The sequence below is a fragment of the Orcinus orca genome, chromosome 14, assembly GCF_937001465.1.
Source record: "Orcinus orca chromosome 14, mOrcOrc1.1, whole genome shotgun sequence".
NCBI lineage: Eukaryota > Metazoa > Chordata > Mammalia > Artiodactyla > Delphinidae > Orcinus > Orcinus orca.
Genome location: NC_064572.1, coordinates 63,695,084 through 63,713,026, shown reverse-complemented (window position 1 = coordinate 63,713,026; position 17,943 = coordinate 63,695,084). Strand labels below are relative to the sequence as shown.

Here is a 17,943-nt window from a genome sequence, read left to right as displayed (position 1 = left end):
ATAATATAGAACCCATTTCTCTTCCAGACCCTGTTCTATGTGAAACAGGAAGGAAGCAGGCAGGGCACAACCTTTAAAAGAATGACATAGCCACAGGATATGACAAAAAATGGTTAGAACTAACTAGATCCAAGATGGTGGAAGAGTCAACTACCCGTAGACCTTGAGCTTCATTATACACTCATTGTACTACATCAGCATGCTAAATGACACACCCACCAGTGCCATGACAGTTCTGAAGCTAACCATAAAAGACCAAAAAGTGGGCAGTAGCCCAACTCCTGGAAATCCCTGCCCCTTCACCTGAAATAGTTGGAATAATCCTCCCACACATTAGCCTATGAAGTTAACCAGCCCATAAAAACTAATCAAGCCATATTTCAGGGCCTCTCATCTTCTGAGATGCCCCACACTCTGTGGAGTGTGTCTTCCCTATAAATAAATCCACTTCTTACCTATCACTTTGCCTCTCATTGAATTCTTTCTGTGATGAGACATAAAGAACCTGAGCTTCATTAAGTCCTGAGACCAGGTGTGTAATCTCAATTAAAAGACAGTGGGTTTAAAGTCTCTATCTGAGTTGCATGGTTTCATAAGGACTTAATAAAAGTCAACTCATACCCTAACAACAACCCTATGAGATAGATACTATTATCATCCCTACTTAACTGATAAGGAAACTGAGGTATAAAGAAGTCAAGTAACGTTACACGTAGACAGAGCCAGGCTCAAATCTCAAGCAGTCTGGTGCCGGGGTGAAACTGAGCAGAACCCTACAGGGCCCTCCCTGGTACAAAAGCCTTTTTCTTGTTTGCAGGAAAAAAAGGCTTCAGCTTCCTAGACCTTCCCTGAGTTCCAATGGGCAGATTCAAACAGTTACTAATTAAGTGAGGAAATGAAGAAACAAAGGAAAGGAGTCAAGAAACAATAGTGCAGCAATGGGGCAGGGTCCTTGTTCCTCTTCAAGGGATATACATAACAATCTGATACACATCTCTGAGTTTCATCTACAGGAACTAAGGCCCCCCCACCCAGGGGGAAGATGGTAACTTCAAGCTAAGCAACTACCACATGGACCCAAGACTGGTTGGAACCAGAAGGCTAATGACTGAGATTCCTGAAACACCACCCTGTTATCACACTACCAACCAATCTGAGAAAGGTCACACACCCTGCAGTCCTCCCCACCAAATTTTGAGCAAGAGCTGCCCATTCTCCTTGCTTTGCCCTTGTAATAAACCTTTTTCTGCTCCAAATTCTGACAGTTCAGTTTGTTTGGCCTTACTGTGCGTAAGACACAAGAACTTGGGTTTGACAAGGGCTCTTAACCACCACTCCATATACTGGCCTCTGGGCTTCTTTTCTAAGATGTTTTTTAAGCATCTCTTTTCTGCCTATGTCACACAATTTCACTCCTGCAATACAATTCAAGGCCCACACACCAATTTATTCTGAATTTTTCAGCAAAAATCTCCAAATCAATTTGTCTCCAATATACTCCAGAAGTACAGTAATTTATAAGGGGACTCAATATTTTAAAAAATAGATATTTGTTGATTTTTTTGATTAAGACTAAATAAAGCCCTGACAGTGATGGTAATTTTGTTCACAAATCTTTCCTACTGGCCTTAGATTCAAAATTGTTTTAGGCTGAAAGAAATTTGGAATTGTTCTTCATATCTTAGTGTCCAAGTCAGATGATTTTGACTTGTACAATTTTTAGTTGCACATGATTATCTTTACCACTTATCTAACATAGTTCAAATCATCAGCTTTTATTGAGCCCCAACTACTAAAAAGGAGGTCAATGGATAAGTGTAAGAGATTGCTTCTGCTTTCAAAGAATTTTCTAGCCTAACATTTCTCATATTAAGCTAGGATACAATAACTACTAGGATCTATTGAATTCCCAGCCCCACATTCCAGGGTGGGAAGAAGCATGTGGGTGGCAATGTAGTGTCTTCCTATTGTTTGAATTTGCATTTCCCCAATGTCTAAACATATAGAGGATCTTTTCATGTGCTTATTTGCTGTCTGTGTATCTTTTTTTGGTATTATATCCATTCAAATTTTTTGCTCATTAATCGCCCTTTTTTATTGGGTAGTTTATCTTATTATTTATTGTTTTGTAAGAGTTCTGAATTCAAGTCTTTCATCAAATATGTATTTTACAAATATTTTCTTCCAGTCAGTGCCTTACTTGTTCATTTTCTAAACAGTATCTTTTTAAAAATCAGACGTTTTAAACTGTGATTAAGTCCAACTTATTTTTTTTTATGGTTCATGTTTTTTGTCTTCTCGAAAAAATATTTTCTAATGTGAAGTCACAATGAATTTTTTTCTCGCTCATTTTCTTCTAGTAGTTTTATACTTTTAGCTCATATTTAGGTCTACAATCCAGTTTGAGTTAATTTTTGAATATGGTGCAATATATCTAGTCAAGGTTCATTATTTTGCATATAGATGTCCAACTGTTCCAGCATGATTTGTTAAAAACACTGAGACCAATGCTTTTAATATAATAGAGCACAAGAAGTTCATTGATATCTTTCAGATTCTATACAACTAATCTTTAAGAAATCACAACTACCTGAAAAGGATATTAAAACACTTCTATGTTTTCAAACTATGTATCTGTGTGAGGCTGGAATTCTACATGTATTACAAGCAAAACACCACATCACAACTTACTGAATGCAGAAGCAGACATGAGAATCCAGCTCTCTTATTAATCCAGACATTAAAGAGACTGTAAAAATGTAATACAATGCTAGTCTTAAATTTTTGTTTTAGAAAATAGGTTTTTTTAAATAAAAACATTCACATGCATTAACATATAATGGATTTATTGTAGCTATTTTAGTCAGTTATTTTTAATGAATAAATTAATATTTAATTTTTTTCTCAGTTCTAATTTCAAATATAATAAATATAAATAGATATATCCCATATAAACAAAACCACTTTGGAGTCCTCAATAATTTTTAACAGTGCAAAGGAGTCCTGACATCAAAACCAAACTGCCCACATCTCTTCCCTCAATTACTGAAATTATCTTTATGATAGCTAGAGTAATACAACTAAATGCAAATCTGATCAGGTCAAACTTGTGTTTAAATACTTTCAACAGGAAATTCTCTGGTGGCACAGTGGTTAAGAAGCCGCCAGCCAATGCAGGGGACACGGGTTCGAGCCCTGGTCCGGGAAGATCCCACATGCCGCAGAGCAACTAAGTCTGTGCGCCACAACTACTGAGCCTGCACCCTAGAGCCCACGAGCCACAACTACTGAAGCCCATGTGCCTAGAGCCCAGGCTCCGCAACAAGAGAAGCCACCACAATGAGAAGCCCACGCACCGCAACGAAGAACAGCCCCTGCCTGCCGCAACTAGAGAAAGCCCACGTACAGCAACAAAGACCCAATGCAGCCAAAAATAAATAAATAAAATAAATAAATTTATTAAAAAAAATACTTTCAACAGCTTAGTACTCTTAGCATCAAGATGAAACATTCAATGGCCGACAAATCCTGCCATGATCAAGCTTTCCCAGTCTTCCCTAACTCTATTCTCCTCTATTCTCCTCATTCTCTGTAATGATAGGTTTCTTTTTCTTTTTTTTTTTTCCCAGCAGAGTCCTTAAATGCACAAAACCCCACCTGTCCTCAGGGCCTTTGAACTGACCTGAAATGTTCTCCCCCACCTCCCTTTTTGCCTAATCCCTACTCATCATTCAGTTCTTAACTCAAACCTTGATTACCTGATCTTCCTTACCCCCACCCTCAGGTTAAATCAGGTTCCTCTTTTATATATTCTTATGGCTCCCTGCACATTTCTGTTAGGGTAACCACTGACCGAAACTGCCTGCCCTGGCCAGGCCGGATAGTAACCACTTACATGAGGTACCTTACAACAGGAGATCCTGGTAAAGAATGCAGAAACTGACAAGCTATCAACAACCGTAAGAATTAGGGAAAGGTCAAAAGGAGAGAGGAGATGCCAGTCCATATGTCCTACCAACCTCCCAGAATCCTTCCTACTGGAATCCATCTTGGCTGCGTGATGCGCGCGCCACCAGGAAGCACCCTGAGTCAGAATGATTGGCCAGAGACAACCCGGAAACTAACCCCATTACCATAAAACCTGAGACTGCAAGCCATGTGGCAGAGCAGTTCTCCTGGGTTCCCTTACCCTGCTGCTCTCTGCCCGGGCACCCCTTCCCAAAAAGTCTCTTGCTTTGTCAGCACGTGTGTCTCCTCAGACAATTCATTTCCAAGTGTTAGACAAGAGCCCACTCTCAGGCCCTAGAAGGGGTCCCCCTTCCTGCAACATTTCCTTAATAGAACTTATTAGTTTGGGGGATTTGGGGGTTATGTAATTTAAATAGTAATTTAATGTAAGGCCAGACACCATAAAACTCTTAGAGGAAAACAAAGAACACTCTACGACATAAATCACAGCAAGATCCTTTTTAACCCACCTCCTAGAGAAATGGAAATAAAAACAAAAATAAACAAATGGGACCTAATGAAACTTAAAAGCTTTTGCACAGCAAAGGAAACCATAAACAAGACGAAAAGACAACCCTCAGAATGGGAGAAAATATTTGCCAATGAAGCAACTAACAAAGGATTAATCTCCAAACTATATAAGCAGCTCATGCAGCTCAATATCAAAAAAACAAACAACCCAATCCAAAAATGGGCAGAAGACCTAAACAGACATTTCTCCAAAGAAGATATACAGATTGCCAACAAACACATGAAAGGATGCTCAACATCACTAATCATTAGAGAAATGCAAATCAAAACTACAATGAGGTATCACCTCATACCGGTCAGAATGGCCATCATCAAAAAACCTACAAACAATAAATGCTGGAGAGGGTGTGGAGAAAAGGGAACCTTCTTGCACTGTTGGTGGGAATGTAAATTGATACAGCCACTATGGAGAACAGTATGGAGGTTCTTTAAAAAACTAAACATAGAACTACCATATGACCCAGCAATCCCACTACTGGGCATATACCCTGAGAAAACCATAACAAAAAGAGTCACATACCACAATGTTCATTGCAGCACTATTTACAACAGCCAGGACATGGAAGCAACCTAAGTGTCCATCAACAGATGAATGGATAAAGAAGATGTGGCATGTATATACAATGGAATATTACTCAGCCATAAAAAGAAACGAAATTGAGTTATTTGTAGTGAGGTGGATGGACCTAGAGACTGTCATACAGAGTGAAGTAAGTTAGAAAGAGAAAAACAAATACTGTGTGCTAACACATATATATGGACTCTAAAAAAAAAAAAGGTTCTGAAGAACCTAGAAGCAGGACAGGAATAAAGACGCAGACGTAAAGAATGGACTTGAGGGCGCGGGGAGTGGGTAGGGTAAGCTGGGACGAAGTGAGAGAGTGGCATTGACATATATACACTACCAAATGTAAAACAGATAGTTAGTGGGAAGCAGCCTCATAGCACAGGGAGGTCAGCTCAGTGCTCTGAGACCACCTAGAGGGGTGGGATAGGGAGGGTGGGAGGGAGACGCAAGAGCGAGGGGATATGGGGATATAAGTATATGTAGAGCTGATTCACTTTGTTATACAGCAGAAACTAACACAACAATGTAAAGCAATTATACTCCAATAAAGATGTTAAAAAATAAACAGTAATTTAATAGCTTAAGATAATATAAATATAATAATCATAATATGTAAAACTTATAAATAAAACTTTGCCTATATGTCATGAGTACTTTTCTAAGTTCAGTAGTTCTCATCAGATTCTCAAAGGAGTACATGACCCCTGTGTACTGAAGAATTAATCTTACCCAAAGACAGGCCTGGTCTTTCCCCTTGGTTACTGGCAGGTGGTATCCCCCTGGAACTTCTTACCTAACAGAACTTTGACTGGGGGCTTTGGCCACAGGACAAATGTGATTCATGATGGGGGCTTTGAGCCACACTCAGTTCCAATCCTAAGAAGGAACAGAGACTAAAAGCATTAGTGTAACCTACAGGAGGGGCTAGAGACTAAAAGTCAGCCATGTGAGCAGCCTGTAATTGAGCCGCAATAAAAACTCTGTACACAAAAAGCTTGGGTGAGTTTCCCTGATTCGCAATATTCTGTGTGTACTGTCACATACGGTGGCACAGAGGAAGTAATGCCATCCATGATTCCATGGGGAGAGGATGACAGGAATTTCTACATTTGGTTCCCTCCAGATTCTATCCTGTATGTCTCTTTTTTTGCTAATTTTAACCTGTATCCTCTGCCTGTAATAAACTGTGAATATAACAGCTTTCAGTGAGTTCTGTGAGTCCTTTCCAGTGAGTTACCAAACCTGAGGCAGGGCTGGGCGGGGGGGCCCTCCTTACAACTGGTATCTGAAGGAGGGAAGTTTTATAGGGACTGTTATCTCAGACTGCAGTCTGGTGAAACTCATTGCAACCCCAATAAGATTTTAAAAAACCAAAAAGCTAGACTGAGTTCCTTGAGAGCCAAAACTTTATCAATATGATATATAGTAAAAAACAAACAAACAAACAAAAATACTATGTTTGAAATAAATTGATACTCTCAGGATATCAATATTCTCTAACATTAACAGCAATAATATTAATGACAATGAAGATAAGGATGATAACAGCAACTATTTACTGCATGCCCTTACTATAGTCTCCACTTACAGATGAATTTAGGGTGAAAATGACTTGCTCAAGATCATACCACTAGTGACAGACAGTATATAAGCTCTGATTTAACTAATTTTAAAGCCTATGCCCTTCACCATATTGTATCTCATAAGACAAGCAAAGGAAGTTTTGCAAAGGACAAATATCCAGCAGCATCATCACTAAAATACTTACATTAAAGTAAGTATTTTCATTAAAGCCAAGTAACTGGGGACTTCCCTGGTGATGCAGTGGTTAAGAATCTACCTGTCAATGCAGAGGACACGGGTTCAAGCTCTGGTCTGGGAAAATCCCACATGGCATGGAGCAACTAAGCCCATGCACCACAACTACTGAGCCTGTGCTCTAGAGCCCACGTGCCACAACTACTGAAGCCCGCGCGCCACAACTACTGAAGCCCGTGTGCCTAGAGCCTGTGCTCTGCAACAAGAGAAGCCACTGCAATGAGAAGCCTGCACACCACAAAGAAGAGTAGCCCCCGCTCACCACAACTAGAAAACGCCTGCGTGCAGCAACGAAGACCCACCGCAGCCATAATAAATAAATAAATTTATTTAAAAAAACCCAAAAGAACATATACAAACACATACATATATAATAGTATAGTAGCGAGGAGACACTCTGAATTGAGCACTTTATATTTTTAGTAATCACAAGAAAAACACAAGAAGGTGCCCAGGCAACTGGTTGTAATTAATTGATTGATTAATTGGTTTTATGTAGGTCCAGAGCAAACATTACATATTGAATGCTATTAATTAATTATTAATATTATTAATAAATGCTATTTATTATTATTATTTATTCACGATCATACTTCTACTAGGTATGAAAACCAACAAGTCAAGTTGCACTATGTCAATTTTGGCAAACCAATCACGATAATAAAAATGTCTCAAGAGTGGATGGATCTGGATCTACATTATAAATTAGAGAACTGAGTGATGTGAAATATAGGCAACATGAAGGAGAAAAGTGAACGTAAGTAAAGGATGGGAAAGAAGGAGAGACACACCAATTAATTAGACACGCATACTAATGACCACAAATAACCCACAGAGACAGAGAAAGTACCTGGAAAGCTGTGAGTGCGCCAGTCCCTGGGTTATACAGGCATCGCAGCGAAGGCATGCTGTCCGCCAGGCTGGAGCAGCCCAGCCACAGAGACCTGGGCATAGAGCACTGCAGAGAGAGGACAACTATGAGATGGGACAGTATGAGACAGGATGGCACAGATTACAGGAATTTTCAAGGCTTGGCTAAATACAATATTGCAGGTGCAGCTTGCCTTTATGATAGACACATCTTCAAGAAACATACTACTAACTAGTTCTAACCCCAGAGGGAAACTCAAAAGGGACACTAGTGGCCAAAAAGCAAGAAAAAAAAATTATAGGTCAAGAAGCCAAATATTTAATAAAATTTTTTATCCCTGTTTGCCTTCTATGTATGAATCTAAAGGAAATCTACTTCTTTTTTTTTTTTTTTTTTTTTTTTGCGGTACGTGGGCCTCTCACTGTTGTGGCCTCTACCGTTGCAGAGCACAGGCTCCAGACGCGCAGGCTCAGCGGCCATGGCTCACGGGCCCAGCCGCTCCGCGGCATGTGGGATCTTCCCAGATCGGGGCACGAACCCGTGTCCCCTGCATCGGCAGGCGGACTCTCAACAACTGCACCACCAGGGAAGCCCAGGAAATCTACTTCTTAACCCAATTAATCAACTCTTTTCCTCTACACACCTCAACTCATCTCCCATAAACTCACCACAGAGTGAAATATTGTGCAGACTAAGCAGAAAAAAGGAATTATTCATGGTAGCATTTCAATATTAGAAATGGTAACTTAGAAGACAAAATATAACAGGAAAGTTAAAGTTTTTTTTTAGAAGGTGGGGAGAAGGAAAAGAAAAAGTATTATACCCCTACCGCTTTGACAGCAACTAACTGCACAGTTTGCATATGTTTTATGTGTCTTGTTAGTCTGCTATTAACCAAAATGCATAGTTACCATAGCAGCTGCCTCTTCATCTTTCCAGATGGATTAAGGGGGGGTGGGAATATTGGAGGGAGGAGGCAGGAAGCAATCCAAACAGAAGGGAAAACAACAAGAAAGAAAGAAGCAGAGACAGGGACAGAAAAAGAGGAAAAAAAGAGAACCCCAAAAAGCTGCTGGTCCTAAAACCTTCTAAAAAAACAAAAACAAATGTGTAAGTGTGAATATACATATAGTGTATTCAGTAGCAAACAAAAAACAAGGTAGAAATTATGAGTTCTAGTAGTACTAATTAAACAATATTAGTGGTACTCCTCCTGTAGCTTTATGAAACACTGTATCTTTTAGAAGAATTTTTACAATCTTTAGGTTTCCCTCAATGTATCCCAGGCTGAAGCTCTGTCCATCAACTTGGGTGCTATTACAGTCTAATAATACTAAAAAACTAAATACCTGATCACAGCACATATAAAAACAGAAAAATATTTTGAAATATAACAGTCAGTACACATAATACTAAACTTTATAAGCTTTGAAATATTTACTATCATCGTGGGACTTTTTTTCTTCTTAAAACACTTTAGTTGGAGAAATATTAAGGAAACAAAATATGGTATTCATTGTTCACACTATCTATAACTGATATAAGGACAGTATGCTGCAAAGTACTCCAAAAAACGGTGGGCCAATAATTTATTACAACTGAAGTCTGTTAATCAATTGAATGAGTTTACCAGCTTTTAAAAAGCATACACAGCATGTTTTTAAATGCCTGAAACATGTTTCCTACTACCTGAAAGAATCAGAAAAAGAGATTGAAATGTTGCAACAAGGGGCCTGCAGTGCTTTAAGGAGAATATAGTATCTAATGCCCATGAGGTTCAACAGCACAAATTCATTTTCACAAAGAACACTGAAAATCTTGACTCCTCCCCCTATTTGGCTGCATGGGAAAAGCCACAGTTCCTCTTCACTGATAGAAGGCCCTGCAGGCAAAGGGCTGGCCTTAGCATTTACTATATGAAAGCTGAAAGACAAAATCTCCTAAACTCAGGTCCCTGTTGGTCAACTTCTAAGAGTAAAAGAAGCTATAATAATGAACAATAAAAAGATTGCTGCATTGAGACTTTATGTATCCTTAAGCCATGGAATAGAAGAATTCCCTTTTCACTACTATATCAACTAAAAAATTCAGGCCAAGAGAACTATAGTATTCCACAGGCCATGTAATACATTCACACTCTACCTATACAAATTCAATGACTGGCTCTTAAGAATTCCAATTTAGGGACTTCCCTGGTGGTCCAGTGGTTAAGAATCTGTCTTGCAATGCAGGGGACGCCAGTTCGATCCCTGGTCAGGGAACTAAGATCCCACATGCTGTGGGGCAACTGAGCCCGTGCACCACAACTACAGAGAAGCCTGCGTGCTGCAAAGGAAGATCCCCCATGCCACAACTAAGACCTGATGCAGCCAATAAATAAATTTAAAAAAAAGAATCCCAACTTAGTTCACTCACTTCAAAAATGAAACTCCCACTGTCACATAGGATAATCATATCTGCCTACCCTTACTGCACAAGGTTTTGGTAAAATTAAAATAAGGGATCTAAAAATTTCAAGTACAGGGACTTTCCTGGTGCTCCACTGGCTAAGACTCCACACTTCCAATGCAGGGGGCCTGGGTTCAATCCCTGATCAGGGAACTAGATTCCATATGCCGCAACTAAGAGAACTGCATGCTGCAACTAAAGATCCCGCATGCCACAAATGAAGATCCTGCATGCCACAACTAAGACCCAGTGCAGCCAAATAAATAAATATTAAAGAAAAAAACTTCAAGTACAAAAGAAAAAAATATAAAGTGCCATCATTACCAAGAACAGGCTTCCATGAATGCCACTTGCATTTCAAAATGTTCTGGGAAGCCATTATGAACTGCAGATCATTGAATCAATAAATTCATCCATTAATCAAATATTTAGTGTTCATTAGCAGAACAGACACAAGTGGAGTAGAAGGAGAGGAGAAACAAAATTTATCAGGCATAAATTGTTTGCCAGTCATTGTGCTAGATCCTTAAAAACATTATTTCACTTAATCATTACAATCCTGTCAAAGAATTATTAGTATTTTCACTTTAACAGGAGAGTAAACTCAAGTTCAGAGAAGTTACAGTGACTGTCAGTGGCAGAAGTAAGACCACAATGTGTTTGTCTCCCAAAATCCACACTTACCACTATAAAGACCTATTCTCAAGTAGTTTACACTCTATTTGAGGGAGATAAATTAACACAAACAGTAACTACAAGGAAAAATACAATAACATACTAAACTGTGTTAGACAATAGCTGCTATATAAGTTTAGTTAAAATTTCTAATTTTTAAAAAGTTCAGACACAGTCTTTAATTTTATTGTAGCACTTGTTACTGTACGTAAATTAATTATATGTTTGCCTCCTCTATCATAATGTATTTCTCAGATATGAGTCATGTCTTTTTTTTTTAATCTCCAGTATGTGGTCATAGTAGATGGTCAATAAATGTGCTCTTAATAGCAAGTGATCATTGAAAGCTACATATCAAAGAGAAGTAAGGAAACAGTTTTTGCTTATAGAACAGTGAGAATACTGATAAAATAACACTGTTTATTTTACTGAGACTGATCTTACCAGGCTGAAAGGTATGCGTTTTGGATAAATCTCTTTCGCGATTCATTATCTTACTCACCTGTAAAACAATCTAGTAAATAAAAAAGATCCAGAGAGGTTAAATAAATTACCAAAAGTGAATGGGTACCACGCAAGTGGTAAATATGGGATTCAAACTAGATATCTGACTACCTAGAATAATGCCACGTAAAAATGGCACTTAAGGATTTCCCTGGTGGTCCGGTGGTTAAGACTCTGTGCTTCCACTGCAGGGAACATGGGTTCAATCCCTGCTTGGGGAAGTTCCGCATGTCGCCACGGTATGGCCAAAAAAAAAAAAGCCACTTAAAAAGTCACACATGGAGTTCGTTCATTTATTAAAAAATGTGGAGCCAAAGGTGGTTTAGGGGCACTGGACTGACTCAGAAACTAAAGAAAAGGAGTCCCACCCAAGTGGCCATGTTAATCATCAAAGTAATGGGCAAAGAGAAGACAAACTTACATAAAGAGAAAGATCAACAGGACTTACTGACTGACGAAAGGAACAAAGAAAGATGAGTCAAAAATAACCCAAGATTTCAAATGAATGACTGGAAGAATGGTGGTAGCACTGACAGACACATGTAAATTGAAAACCACCTGTGGGTTTCGGGGTGTTGGGGTGGGGGTGGAGTAGATAAGCTCAGAAATCATAAACATAACAGGATAATAAACCTCTAGTATGTGAGTAAAAATATGGCATGAAAGCATGGGTATAAACCTGTAAGCATTACATAGATGTGGGAAACACTGGCTTCTGTATAAACTACAATGCACTAGGTTAAAAGCATTTGCTGTAAAAATACTAGCGAGATTTTTTTTAATATGAAAAATAAAATTCGATTCCTCTTCTCCCTCATCTCCTTTCCTAACTGAAAAATGAACTTCAACAGCCATTAAGTGAGTACAAGCTAAGTGGGCATCAAACTGAGTGGTATAAGTGGCAACGATGGCCCAATACAGGCTTTTGGAGTCCAACTGGTGTGAGAAAGGTGTCCCTGAGGGGTAAAAGCCCTGGCATAGAGTTTCAGAGCCCAAGTAGGGTGACAGAAAAAAACCTTTACAAGAGGGTGGCCTGGCATGGGGTTCAACAGCCCTAGTGGAGTGAGGAGAGCTTCTACATGGGGGACTGAAGTGGCCGTGAGCAGGATGATGAGCATGTCCACGTGTCCGGGAAGGGCAGGGCAGTGAGGGTTTCCAAAGTGGGCAGAAAAAGACATTCATAGAGTGGAGGGGTAGTGGACAGCACTGAATTCTGACCCAGTGGGGTGAGGGGCAGTGGCCCAGCAAAGAGTTTCAGACTCAGTAGGGAGAGAAGGGTGGAAGGGTTAGCCCAGTGCAAATAGATCCCAAAAGGGTAAGGAAGACATCCATAAAGAGTATGGGGTGGGAAATGGAGAGAGAGCTATGTTGGCAATGGGAGATGAGTTATACAGGAAGATCCATCAAATGAGGGGTGGGGAAGGGCTTCCCTGGTGGTACAGTGGTTAAGAATCCGCCTGCCAATGCAGGGGACACGGGTTTGAGCCCTGGTCTGGGAAGATCCCACATGCCATGGAGCAACTAAGCCCGTGTGCCACAACTACTGAGACTGTGCTCTAGAGCCCATGAGACACAAATACTGAGCCCACGTGACACAACTTCTGAAGCCCGCATGCCTAGAGCTCATGCTCTGCAATGAGAAGCCACTGCAATGAGAAGCCTGCACACCGCAACGAAGAGTAGCCCCCACTTGCCACAACTAGAGAAAGCCCGCACACAGCAACAAAGACCAAACGCAGCCAAAAATAAATAAATAAAATAAATAAATTTATTTTTAAAAAAATTAGGTGGGTAGATCAAATATTGAGGATAATAAGAGCAAGGATTCTCATCAGAGAAGAGTTACAAATATAGAAAGGAAGAAAGCCAGAGTGAATACTATGCTGCTGAACTACAACTGAAGATGTTATGAATGCAAAGCTTCATAACAGAGACAGACACTTCTAGGTAAGTGATGTATGTATATGTGTGTGTACACATACATACACAAACACACCCCCTGGCTCTATCAACTGGGAGGGTCTGGTAACAGTAACACCTTAATAGCAATGAGTACAGTTAATGATTCCAAATATCACTCTCCACTAAAAGGAACCAGAGCTCCTTAGAACATGGCTAATTCCAGGACTTGGGCAAGTAAAGTTTAAGATGACCTCAGAGTATCATCTTGTGGTACTCAAAAATGGTGAAGACATGGCCAGGGGCCAGTGCAAAAGGTTCTCACAGGCTAATTCTGCGACAAATTGAACATCAGAATAAATAATGATGATAATGGATTATAATACTGGCAGTCAAACTCTAACATGCCCCCAGTCATCCCCACCTCCTCATAACACTTGTAAGTAATCCTGTCCCCTTGAGTGTGGGATAGCCTAATACCTTGCTTCTAGGCTATATAAGATTGAAACTTCTATCTTGCTAATAGACTCTACTGCCTTCTTGGCTTGCATGCTTTGATGAAGCAAGTAGTCATACTGGAGAGTTTCACATGGCAAGAAATGAGGGTGGCCTCCAGTCAACAGTCAGCTAGGAACTGAGTCTCCAATAACCCTTGAGGAAAGGAATTCTGCCAAAAACCACGTAAACTTGAAGTGGATCTTTCCCCAATCAAGCCTTCAAATGAGACCTCAGCCCTGGCCAGTACCTTCATTATAGTCTTGTAGGAGATCTTAAAGAGGACCCAGGTCAGGCGTGCCCACAAGTGTACACTGTGCAGTATGTATGTGACTAATCAACAGACTGAAAGCGACTGACTGATCATGATGTGCATCTGTTTTCCACATAGTGATCTGTGGACTGGAGAGCTAGCAAGGAAGTTTGCACTTTACAAAAATTACAGTTAATAAACTCTGATAACTGAAATTTGAACCATGTTTTGGGGTACTGGTGTTATTTAACTAAACTGTAGTAACTGAAATTTGTGCATATCAGAACCATGCAAAGTGAGGACTTCCAGTACATCAAATTTAAATAAAATAGAAACTCTAAGTAAAACAACATTAGACCTCAGCTACTACAATAAGGAAGTAGCTGGTATCAAACTTACCCTCCCATCATAGACTGAAAGAAAAAGGGACAAAATACGTGAAACGTATATTTGAAAACATTGGACAACAGGCAGTACCAGACTGTAATCCCTGAAAGACAGGAAATAAATGAGGTGATCCTTAAAACTGTCCAAGTCTTAAACCTCAAAGCACTTTCTAGTCTGTGGCATGAGAAAGGGGACTCCAAGAAGAGCAAAATAGGACCATTTATTGAGGAAACAGAGAACAGAATTGGTGAGTCAGAGTATTGGAGAAAGAATTATGCAGAAAAAAGCTCTAGATAACTGAACAGGGGACTCCTTAGGTCTATTCCTAAACACTAAGTCCTGTTTGCATAAGGTGAAACTCCATAAGGCCAGGCAAAAAACCATGAAGGAGCTATAAGCTCAACAACTCCTAGAACCCACACAGAGCTGGGGAACTTTTCTGTTCTGACCAGCCAGATTGCAGAAGCCTAACTGAACATGTGGGACATTGAGTAGGAGCCCCAGAAAGCTCACACCTCACTTGTAGGGATAAGCTACACTAGTATAAAGGTTACACTAAACCTATCCTAATAAAGCTTAAAATCAAGTCACAGCAGCATCAAACTGCAAGAAGCTTAACTACTGGCCAAAATAAACTCAACACATTCTTTTAAAAAGACAACAAAATACAAACACTGAATCATGTAGCATTCATAATGTCTAATCTAAAATTACTAGATGAGGGAATTCCCTGGCGGTCCAATGGGTAGGACTCAGGTGTTTCCACCATGGGCCTGGGTTCAATCCCTGGCTGGGGAACTAAGATCCTTCAAGCCTCACAGCGTGGCCAAAAAATAATAATAATAATAATAAAATAGGGCTTCCCTGGTGGCACAGTGGTTGAGAGTCCGCCTGCCGATGCAGGGGACACGGGTTCGTGCCCCGGTCTGGGAAGATCCCACATGCCGCAGAGTGGCGAGGCCCGTGAGCCATGGCCGCTGAGTCTGTGCGTCCAGAGCCTGTGCTCCGCAACGGGAGAGGCCACAACAGTGAGAGGCCCGCGTACCACACACACACACACAAATAAAAAATAAAAATAATAAATAAGTAAAATAAAATAAAATAAAATTACTAGATGAGACAAGAAGCATTAAAATGTGTCCCATAATCAGGAGGAATATCAGTCAATAGAAGCAGATCGAGAAATGACAGAGATAATGAAATTAGCAGGCCGGGCTTCCCTGGTGGCGCAGTGGTTAAGAACCCACCTGCCAATGCAGGGGACATGGGTTCGAGCCCTGGTCCGGGAAGATCCCACATGCCGCGGACCAACTAAGCCCGTGCACCACAACTACTGAGCCTGCGCTCTAGAGCCCATGAGCCACAACTACTGAGCCTGCGTGCCACAACTACTGAAGCCTGCACACCTAGAGCCCGTGCTCCGCAACAAGAGAAGCCACCACAATGAGAAGCCTGCTCACCACAATGAAGAGTAGCCCCCGGCAAGAAGGAGGGATCAATAAGCTGTCTTCTCAGCTCTGCAGGAAGGCAAGCCCTCCCTCCCCGACCCTAGTCCCACCATCACTAACTGGAAACCTGGTCTCAGGCTAGGAACCCCCCCAGCCCCATCCTCACATTTCTCTGTCTATCCCAGAACCTCAGAAGCCTGCTCACTGTGACCAGCTAGCTCCACACGGGCGTGCGCAGGCAAGCAGGATGAGAAAGACGTGTGTGATTATATCACACAGATGGACACCTCTATCGAGGTCCATTGGTTTAAAGGGACAAGGAAGGAGGAGGAGGGATGAGACTGTCACCCCCTCCCAGAAATAAAGTTTGTACCTTTGAGATTCCTTTTCGCCCTTGAAGTCAAACTAATAATTGTTTGGAGTACGGAGGTGTTTGCTGCTTTTCTTTGGTATTTTTTCTAACGCAATAAACTCATTTCTGCCTGCGGAAAAAAAAAAAGTAGCCCCCGCTCACTGAAACTAGAGAAAGCCTGCGCGCAGCAACAAAGACCCAATGCAGCCAAAAATAAATAAATAAAAAATTTTTTTAATTTTTTAAATTTTTTTAAACTTTAAAAAAATGAAATTAGCAGGCCAAAACATTAAAATAGCTATTCTAACATTAGCTAGTCTAACAACAGCTATTCTATGATTCTAGAATCGTAGGATACAAAAAAGGAATGAAATAAAACTTCCAGAAAAGGAAAATACAATGTCTGAAATAGTAATTTCATGAGACGGGATTAACAGCTAACTACAACAATGTAGAAGAATAGATCAGTAAATCTGAAGAAATAGCAATATGCAAAATAATGCACTACGAGAAAAAGGACTGGAAAAAATTGAATCATGCCTCAGTGACCCATGAAAAATAAGCAAGTGGTCCAACAAATGTATAATTTGGTATCCCATTAAGAAAACTAGGAGAGTGAGTGGGGAGAAAGCATATATTTTCCAAATATATTTGGAAATAACAGATACAATCCACACAAAAAATTTTTTTTAATATTTATTTATTTATTTATTTGGTTGCACCGGGTCTTAGTTGTGGCAGACAGGCTCCTTAGTTGCAGCTCACCAGCTCCTTAGTTGTGGCATGCAAACTCTTAGTTGCTGCATGCAGGTGGGATCTAGTTCCCTGACGACGGATCAAACCTGGGCCCCCTGCATTGGGAGAGCAGAGTCTCATCCACTGCACCACCAGGGAAGTCCCCCACACAAAAATATTAAAAGTTCCAGAAATACAAATATGTGGGTAAATATCTTTAAATCTTTCTCATTTAAAAAAAATTTTAGGGCTTCCCTGGTGGCGCAGTGGTTGAGAGTCCGCCTGCCGGTGCAGGGGACACTGGTTCGTGCCCCGGTCCGGGAAGATCTCACATGCCATGAAGCGGCTGGGCCCATGAGCCATGGCCGCTGAGCCTGCACGTCTGGAGCCTGTGCTCCGCAACGGGAGAGGCCACAACAGTGAGAGGCCCACGTACTGCAAAAAAAAAAAAAAAAGGACAAAGGACTTGAATAGACATTTCTCCAAAGAAAATACACAAATTGACAAAAAAAAAAACATTTGACTCAACATCATTAGTCATTAGGAAAATAAAAGTCAAAACCACAAGATGCCCTTCACACCCGCTAGGATGGCAACAGAAAAAACAGAAACAAAAAAACCCCAGAGCTATCTAGATACCTCAGGAAAAAAGCATGCCAGGAGATCCAGATAGACTGGAAGTATCTTTATCATCGAAGTCCTACCCAGTCTCAAAAGCTTTTGAAGCTACAATTAAAAACAAAACAAAACAAGACCAGAAAATAACAAGTTATGGTGAGGGTGTGGAGAAACTGAAACCCTCATACACTGCTAGTGGGAATATGAAAAGTTCAGCCACTGTAGAAAGCAGCTTGGCAGTTCCTCAAAAAGTTAAACATAGAATTACCATGTGACCACTTCTAGCAGTTCCACTCCTGGGTATATTCCCCAAAGAAGTGAAAATACTCAAAC

At 40.5% G+C, this 17,943-nt stretch overlaps 1 protein-coding gene across 12 annotated transcripts in view; it reads right to left on the bottom strand.

Moving 5' to 3' along the window:
- Positions 1 to 17,943, bottom strand: part of BTRC (beta-transducin repeat containing E3 ubiquitin protein ligase) — a 184,464-nt gene that overhangs the window by 120,272 nt on the left and 46,249 nt on the right. For 8 of the 12 annotated variants that reach the window (XR_004482645.2, XM_033425813.2, XM_004268474.3 and 5 more), the window contains exon 2: positions 7,776 to 7,883. The exons of 2 other annotated variants lie outside the window; for them this stretch is intronic. Coding sequence is in view for 7 of the 10 variants with exons in the window: in XM_033425813.2 (XP_033281704.2) it covers positions 7,776 to 7,883 (108 nt within the window). In the remaining 3 variants the exon portion in view is untranslated. Of the gene's footprint in view, positions 1 to 5,900; positions 5,984 to 7,775; positions 7,884 to 17,943 lie in introns of all 12 variants that reach the window. 2 more of the 12 variants (XM_033425823.2, XM_033425819.2) reach the window with 1 other exon arrangement.